Source organism: Triticum aestivum, chromosome 6B (genome assembly GCF_018294505.1).
Source record: "Triticum aestivum cultivar Chinese Spring chromosome 6B, IWGSC CS RefSeq v2.1, whole genome shotgun sequence".
NCBI lineage: Eukaryota > Viridiplantae > Streptophyta > Magnoliopsida > Poales > Poaceae > Triticum > Triticum aestivum.
This window is the reverse complement of record NC_057810.1, coordinates 31,357,006-31,366,062: the sequence shown is the minus strand read 5'-3', so window position 1 is coordinate 31,366,062 and position 9,057 is coordinate 31,357,006. Positions and strand designations below refer to the sequence as shown.

General features: G+C 44.6%; 1 protein-coding gene across 1 annotated transcript; it reads left to right on the top strand.

Annotated features, from left to right (window-relative positions):
- Positions 1-5,828: 5,828 nt before the first annotated feature.
- Positions 5,829-7,156, top strand: LOC123133277 (expansin-B2-like). Its single transcript, XM_044552788.1, has 3 exons — positions 5,829-6,076; positions 6,175-6,284; positions 6,438-7,156. Exons 1-3 carry the CDS (start codon positions 5,893-5,895, stop codon positions 6,963-6,965), a joined length of 822 nt encoding a protein of 273 aa, XP_044408723.1. The 5' UTR covers positions 5,829-5,892; the 3' UTR covers positions 6,966-7,156.
- Positions 7,157-9,057: the final 1,901 nt, after the last annotated feature.

The following is a 9,057-nucleotide window of genomic DNA, read 5'->3' as shown; positions in this document are numbered from 1 at the left end:
TGGCCAGTGGGTCCCACCTGGCAGAGACAAAAGGCCTTAAAAGAGTTTATTTTAATTAAACAAGGTTAAATAAATATGTGGGCCCCGGGTGTCAGCGGTTGCTTAGGTTAATTAAACATTTTAAATTACACTGAAGTTAATTAGTGAGTGGGGCCCGCCTGTCATTGACAAGGGATGGCCAGTCAGCAAAGTTGACTAAGTCAACTTAGTCAATAGGGGCCCGCGGGGCCCGCTGGCAGTGACCCAGGGGGGTGGCCCCAGGCCGGCCACGTCGGCGGGCGGCGTTGACGCGCCGGCGGCGACATCCAGGACGGCGGCGCGGCACGGGTACTTGCTGGAAACGCGCCACAGGGCACGGCTGAGGGTGTTTGGGGGCTCTACGGGACGGGCGCGATGCGCCGCGTCTGATGGTGGCCGTGGTTGGCGCGGGGGTCGACCGCTACGACGACGTGCGGTGGCGGTGGTTACAGGCGAGGTTGGTTACGTCGCCTCGGGGCACAGCGAGGCTTGGGGTCGGGCTCGTTGACCTCCTGGTGATCCCAGGAGCGCGTCTGTGCCACCGGTTCGAGCGGAGGAGGTTGAACACGACCTCCCGGATGGCAACGGCGGACGGCGGAGCTACGACCATGGTATCGGCGGCTACGGGCTCCAAAACGAGCGGGGCAGAGAGGGGTTTCGAGAGGGAGCTCACCGAGAGGGCTCAAGAAGGCCCGGCGAGGTCACGGAGCGTAGAGGGGGCGATAAATCGACGGCGAGCTTCGATGGCTGGAGGTAGAAGACGATGTGGATCCGGCGATGGAGAGGTGCAGAGCTCGAATGAGTCCTCGTAGAGGACGTAGTGGACGACGGCGCATCTCCTAGGCGCGGTCTCGGGGCGTGGGGGTGATAGTCGCCGCGAGATCGACGAAGGCCATGGCGGCAATGCTTCAGGCTCGTGCGGGGAAGGAGAGAGCGGCGCGAGGGGGATGGGAGAGTGAGCTAGGGTTTGACGCGGGGGGCTCGGGTGCGTCAAGTAAGCGCCGTGGAGGAAGGCGGATGGTTGCCACGGCGACATGCCTCGGCCACAGCCAGGGGATCTCTGCCACGATCCCCCCCGTGAACAGGAGGAAGGGGACGGTAGCTAGATGGGCCGGCCTGGTGGCCAGCTGGGCCGAAGCCCACTGAGGGGGGGGGGTTCCTTTTCCTTTTTCTTGTTTTGTTTTCTTTTTAGTTCATAATTATTTTGGTTTTAATTAAATACCAAAGTGGCAAATTAATTGATGTTCATATTATGTCACAACAACAAAACATTTTAACCCAAAATAATATAGTTTAATATTTTACAAAATATAAAAGGCATTTAATTAATGGTTTTAACTACTGATTTAATTAGTTTAGTGCATTTAAACATTTTATAAAGTCTTGGTTTCTCCACCAATATCACTTCCGAATTATTTGTCACAATAAGAACATTTTAGTTTTGACTTTTGAAAACTTTAATTGTTTGACTTGTTTTTGAATCTGATTTTGAATGGGTTTTAAACTAACTCAAGATTAGCAACAGTAATGGAGGTGACGTGGCTTCATTAGCAGAGGTTCCCTGTAGCTTAATTATCCGGGCGTCACACTCTAGTAGATGTGCGCACTTGTATTTTTTTACATATTGAATAAAAAATCCCCTCCAAGTTTCGTCCAATTCCAAGAACTTTTATTTCTGCATAGAAAATAACACCAAGGTAGTTGTGCTGAAAATAACGTTACTTTGGGTTAGTTCCATTCAAATCATGCAAATTATAGTTTAAAACAAGAACAAACGTGTTTGGAAAAGTAGATACGTTGGAGACGTATCATGCCGCCAGAAGGAGCCACAAGTATCAGATGCGTGCGGATAATGTCCTCATAATACTTGGTCCAAATAAGATTCACCCAGGGGATATCCATCCTGTTATATAATTTTGTAACTGCTTGAGCAGGAGGCCTTGATTCTGTAATTTTAAATTGATAATTCCTAGTCCACCTTTGATTTTCGGGTTATAAATGAAATTCCATCCTGCCAATGAATTATGTGTCAGGCCATCATCACTCTTCTTGTTCAAAAAGTAGCGGCGTCGTAGCTTGTCGAGGTGCTCAACAATCCGTGGATGGATTTTGATTGAGCACATAGCATAAATGCCGAGGGAAGTAAGGACCGAGTTAACAAAGGTGAGCTTAGAGCCATAGTCTAGGAGAGATGTGGCAATAGAGATTTTCCTCTCCATTGAAGCCTTCCGCGGCATTAGATCTATAACTGTAGGTCTGGTAGTGATGATGGGTAGGCCGAGATAGGTAAATGGAATTTGAACAATAGCACAACCGAAGAGGGCAGGAAATTAGTGTCTGGTTGCAGGTTTATGGGAATCAGAGCGGATTTTTGAAAAATTAATACACAATCCCACTGAAGTGGCATACTGGCTTAGGATTTCTTTGATATGGCTAGCTTGGGCACCATTAGCAGGCATAAAAACAATCGTGTCATCGATGTATTGTATAATTTTGGTAGTCTTGCTTACTGAAGGGGATGTGTTGAATCAGATTTGAACGATAAGCAACATTGATGGATCTATCATCATGTAGTCTTTTATAGTCAAGATGGCTCAATTTGAGTATCAACTTGCCCATTTCTAGCTGGATGTTTGCAACCATCTAGAGCTAAAAATCTTGTCTTCACTTGCCGATTTGACCTTTGGATAATTCTAAACAAGTAAAACTACTACATACTTAACTATTGATAGATTACTACGGTTGGTTGTACATCTTCCTGTGTCAACCCCAACAACCGAACAAACCTTTCTCTATAAAACTAGTCAAGATACAATTTCCAAAGAAAATAAAGACGATTTCCTTCAACATTACATGATTGTCTATATTGGTAAGGAAAAGAGTGATGTTTGCATTATCAACTTATTCAACGTTGGTGGTCGTAGAGCTCAATCTTAGTTAATAGAAACGGAACATTCTTTTGTAGTTCCAAACATATGTTTTTATGATTTGTCATCAAGTCTATCATGATACATAAAATATCGTGATGTTCCACGAATTATGTGAACGTTGGCTTTTCGCACCCCCCCCCCCTCATGTCAAAATCCTGGCTCGGCCCTTGTGTGCTCTAAAACAGAAACATGGCAACGACAGATATGTGTAGGATATGCATGCGGTGCACAAGATAGTTCGTGCCACTCTTTACTGGATTGTGCAATGTCCGGGAGTACTTGGGCATTATCAAAGGAGGAGATGGTGCAACACATGTCTATGAATCGAGATGATAATGCAAAGAATTGGTTATTTTGAATGATCGAATCACTTCCCAAAGATGAGATCATCGCCATGATTGTCACGCTTTGGGCCATTAGGTCTGCTCGACGGAAAGTTATACACGAAGGATTTTTTTCAAACACCTTATGCAGCCCACTGTTTTATATTAAGCTATCTAGCAGATCTGCAGCTACATATTAAGCTGGACACATGAGCGCATGGTGTAGCTGCTCCAAGGTCAATGTCATAGATCCCTCCCTCGGATAAACATATGAAAGTGAATGTCAACGCGGCGGTTGCCCGGCATGGAGGCTTTGGGGTTATCGCCGCAGTCTGTCGTGGTGGTAATGGAGTCTACCAGTGGGCCTCGGCAATGGTGTACAGAAAAATTGATGCTCCAGAAGTCTTGGAAACTTAGGCAATTCATGGAGCACTTGCCCTTTCCGATGATCTATATTTGCATAAAATATCTGTTGTGTCCGGCTGCAAAGTGGTCGTGCAAGCAATCAAGTCCGGTACATCTGCACTATATGGGGCTGTGGTACATGAAATTATAAATCGCTCTAGAGTTTTTTCCTTCTTGTTTAGAACCTCGAATGTTGAGTCTCACAAACTTGTAAAGCATGCTTTAACTCTGGATACTGGTCGCTATTATAGGTTAGGTCAGCCTAGAAATCTTGTTTTCATCCCTGTAAATCTTGTGACGGTTGAGTAAAGCTTTGTGGGTTTGTCTAAAAGAAGCAAGTGGAGTGCTAGCGCTCCATCGCCTCAAGAGAGGCCAGCTTCCTGTGGCCCATTGAAACTATTATTCTTTACTAAAACTTATATAAATAACCATAAGGTATATTGGCATACGATATTCTCATGGTCTAAGGAACCAAAGTAAATGTTAACATTTTATATAAAAATACCGGCAACATGATAACAATGTGATTTATAAGATCGGTTCGTCCGACACCATTGTTCTAATTATTGATAGCATCCTTGTTACTTTAACAATGCTCATGATTGGGAAACCAAGATCATCATCAATACATGAGCTAGTCTTAGAGTCATGACTAGAAATCATACTTGTGTTTAGGTTTGCGGACATGTAATTGAGTTTTCTTCCGAATCTCATATTCAATAATCAATGCAATTATAGTACAGAAATATAAACTAATTATAAACATGAAAATATAATAATACATTTATTATTGATTGTAGGGCTTAGTTTCAATAGATGTGGGGCCAAATAAAAAAACCTAGAAGCCCTCCAAATTTTCTCAACTACACACTTCTTAGCAAGGGTGGGGCCAATCCCCCCCCCCCCCCCCACCCCACACACACACATAGCTTTGCCACTGTCTATAGTCCTATTGTGAGATGGTCTGATATTGTACAATAGCGAGTTCATACTCAATGCACTCACTAGTGCTTCTAGCCACGAGTACGTCTATGGTTCGTCACCCTCATTCTGTGGATCGGTGATCGACTAATGGTGGTATCTGTACGATATTCAGGAAAGCATCTCACGTCACGTACAACGTGCATGGTGATGAATGAGTTGTTGTAGTTATTGGACTGTTGACAACAGTCGTTCGTAGTTATGTGCAAGTAAGTACGTGCGGTTTCATTTCATACACTAAAGGTGTATGTAGTATATGCTTGTCTGTAAGAGAAACTCTATGAGAGTCATCATATATGCCCGATCACCAAAATAACTGCTATTATGACAATTTTGGCAAAAACACTCCAGAAGAGTCATCATCTTGTCGAGGATCGTCATAAATTACGGAGCATCTTTTCATCGAACTGACACACGGTTTGCACCACAAAAACATGCCAAATGGATCGGTCATCGCACACATTTTGTTTCCTGACACATGATTTTTTTTGTCTAATGTTTGTGATGCCTGGGTCGCACACTGTTCGCTCCAAGAGTGTGATACGTTGTCTGCAAGTTGGTAGTGACGATGGTGCTTACATGCATACACGTTGGGCCCATAGCACCATAATGCAGTGATAAATCAATGATGGAGTTTACATGCATGCATGCACGTACAAAATTGGCTGATCAGGAATCAAAATTTAGTATACGTTGTTTTCTTAGGACTATAATTGAATATATATATATAGCGGATCCATATTTCATACTACAAAAGAAAGCTGGACATGATTAGCATGACTATAGTACAAACTTTCTTGCAAACATTTTAATATTTGAAATGGCCTGAAGATATAACGTGCGGCCTGGTCTTATGGCATATGTAACGATGGTCTGACTTTGTCTGCAATCAACAACTTGACTTGTGCACCCCCCAAATGATTAGCGGATGATTGGTGATCACCGCCAACATGTGATTGTATTGTACGCGCGTAAACCGGCCGGTGCCTGCATTCCTCCATGATTTGCTCCGTAGCCATGTTACCTTGCAGCCCTAAACACGCCATACGCGTAGTCGTCTCGTCGGATGCAACTGCAACTTGCACCGACTCGTCGTTCTCACCTTATTTGGCTCATTGGCCTGTCTATAAATGCCCTGGCAATGTATCCCGTCCAGCCATCACAACACAAACAAACAATCAAACGGAGTACACATCTTACAAGGTTAGTAAGAAGGTTGTTCATAGTCGACCAATATGGCTGGCGTCTCCACCAATGCCATTGCCCTTGTGCTTGTGACACTCCTCTCCGTGCTTGTCACGTCCGTCCGTTCTGCGGCCAACTACGACACCGCCGCCGCTAGATCCTACAACTCCGGCTGGCTCCCCGCCAAGGCCACCTGGTACGGTGCGCCCACCGGCGCCGGCCCCATGGACAACGGTACGCCCATATCTATGCTCCGATGGCGGCGCACATTTTCATGCATCAACTACGTACGTAGTGCTAGTAATAGTGCTGATCTACGGATGGATTTGCAGGCGGTGCTTGCGGCTTCAAGAACGTGAACAAGTACCCCTTCTCCTCCATGACGTCCTGCGGCAACGAGCCTCTGTTCGACGGTGGCGCAGGCTGCGGCAGTTGCTACGAGGTACTTCCTTCGTTTCAAAATAGATGACCCAACTTTATATTAACTGGAGGAAATACGTACGTAATACTGCATTAATTAATCCGACACCAGATAGTATCGGTTAAATTAGTTGGTCAAACTCAAAACTCTCATGTGCATGTATTCGTCCTTCAGATTCGATGCATCGCCGCCAACAACCCTTCCTGCTCCGGCCAGCCGAGGACGGTCGTCATCACCGACATGAACTACTACCCCGTGGCCAGGTACCACTTCGACCTCAGCGGCACTGCGTTCGGGGCCATGGCCAAATACGGCCTCAACGACAAGCTCCGCCACGCCGGCATCATCGACATGCAGTTCAGGAGGGTGCGCTGCAACTTCCCGGGCATGAAGGTCACCTTCCACGTCCAGCATGGATCAAACCCCAACTACCTCACAGTCCTCGTGGAGTACGCCAACGTCGACGGCACCGTGGTCCGCATGGAGCTAATGCAAACCAGGAATGGGCGCCCAACGGGGTCCTGGGAGCCAATGCGCCGCTCCTGGGGATCCATCTGGCGGATGGACACCAGCCGCCCTCTGCAGGGGCCCTTCTCCATGCGTATCACCAGCGACTCCGGGAAGACGCTTGTGGCCAACAATGTCATCCCGGCGTACTGGCGGCCGGACAATGCTTACTGGTCCAACGTCCAGTTCTATTGATTTTGGCTCAATCAATTAGGTGCTTTTCCGACGGATTCCGATCGAATTGATGCTCCTGGATTTCTCTTCTCACCAAACGCTACCTATTGTTCATTGTGAGTGGTAAGACCTTGTATAATGCAAGGTCTTTAGCGAGATATATTTGTAAAAAAGGAACCAATAATTTCTTAAGTATCGGTGTTTATTTGTAATGTACTTTAGCACAGAAGCTTACTTAGACACCTCTGTTATCCGGAAAAAAAATCGGTGCTTAAGGAAAACCAGTTTATATTTGCAAGCTCCTCTACATGGTCCAGATGTTGCTAGATAACCGGATTATCAACATTGGCTGGCCAATGCATGTTGCCGGGCTCTTTTCTCGTTCACTACCCCGTGGATTAGAGCTGCGCAAGACCGAGTAATATGTCGGTTTTCTACCTTTGTTTCTATTTTTTTCCCTTTTCTCTTTTATTTATTTTTGTTTCTTGTCTGAAAATACATGGATAATATTTTTAAATCCTGATTTATGATAATAACACACACATTTTAGGCATTTAATTAAACGTGGCAAAAACAATTTAATTATGCCTTTTTGCCTAGAACATCAGGATATCACCAAACTTCACAAGTGACTAGAACACTCGACCATATTTCCTAAGAAAAAACAGAAATATTTGTATTTAATATTTTTTAGTTTTCCTATTCATTCGGGTGTATGTGCATGGATCCATGTTCATCGATGTATTTCGTTATGTTTCACTGACAGGTTTGGGTTGTGGTAGCTGACAGTTTTAATGTTATTATGCCTGATTCTTTTGCTGTGCTTTCTTCCTTTTGGAAGAGGAAACACTTTGAGGCTTTGAACATTGTTACTGTTGCTGCCTTGTCGGGCAATGGAAAATCTTATGTTCAGACTCTCGGGGTGCGCTTCTTCTCCGGTGCTTAAGGCTGTTAGACCACCGAAGAGGGGAGTTGCTTAGGATTGTGTGTCACTAAGGCATCCTCGAAGCGTCGATGGGTTGCATCCTGCTAGTTTGCACATCTTTGCTTTGATCTATCTGTGAGCTGGCATGTATGATTACCTGGCTATGTATCCCTTCTAGATCTGCCTAAAAAACTATGTAATAGGGCAGCTTAAAACCTAGCTTTCTCTTCTGTGGCAGATACTCTCCGGTTGCCGCCGAGCGTTGTTAACAGTTTATGTTGCTGACTTTTGCTTTGGCTTTATAAAAAGTTGGGGCGGGGGGCAACCCATTTTGATTCAAAAAAAGGTAACCTAGTGTTATTCGAAAATTCCCCGGTTTCATGTTATTCGAAAGAAGTTTGTTAACAAGACATGATCAACTTTCTCAGTGGATTCCTTTTGATGAGCATGAGATGGATGATGTTAGAAAGCACAACTCTTTGTACCCTCCTTTTACTTTCTGTTATTAAGATCAAATAAGGTAAAATTATTATTTTCTGTGTGTTTTCTGAATTATCCATGCAATAAAAAAATATCCCAAAAATAAAAGTTCTCCAAATGCCCTGATAATGGAGTATGATTTTTTTTAGAATATTTAAGAATTTCTGGCACTTAGAACACACCAGGGGGACCCACCATCTGGCCATGAGGGCACAGGGCGCCCCCCTGGGGCGCGTTCCCCTGCCTCGTGGGCCCCACGTGGCCCCCCTCCACATATTTCAGCACCCACACACTTCGTCTTCCTCCAGAAATAATCATCCCATAGCTCAAACCCGTGTTCTAGCTCGTTTTGCTGTCATTTTTTGATCTCCTTGCTCAAAACTCCATTCACAAAACTGCTTTGGGGAATTGTTCTTCGATATTTGACTCCTCCAATGGTCCAATTAGTTTTTGTTCTAGTGCTTTATTTATTGCAAATTTTTGCTGCTGAGGTGACCCTATTCTTGAGCTTGCATGTCAAATTTATATGGTCCAAAGTAGTTTTAATGCATGATATAGCCTCTAGGTACTTGTGGGAGTAGTTGCTATCAATCTTGTTGAGTTTAGTTCACTTTTATTTTGAGTCACTAAAATTTCAGAAATTTTTCAGAAGAAGAAAAATGTTTAGGAAAATGTACCAAGGTGGTTCCTCAAGGAAGCAAGAATCAA

Coding starts and splice junctions, on each gene's coding strand:
- LOC123133277 (XM_044552788.1), top strand. CDS start 5,893: ATGGCTGGCGTCTCCACCAATGCCATTGCCCTTGTGCTTGTGACACTC. Junction 6,077..6,174: donor CGCCGGCCCCATGGACAACG/GTACGCCCATAT, acceptor ATGGATTTGCAG/GCGGTGCTTGCGGCTTCAAG. Junction 6,285..6,437: donor GCTGCGGCAGTTGCTACGAG/GTACTTCCTTCG, acceptor TTCGTCCTTCAG/ATTCGATGCATCGCCGCCAA.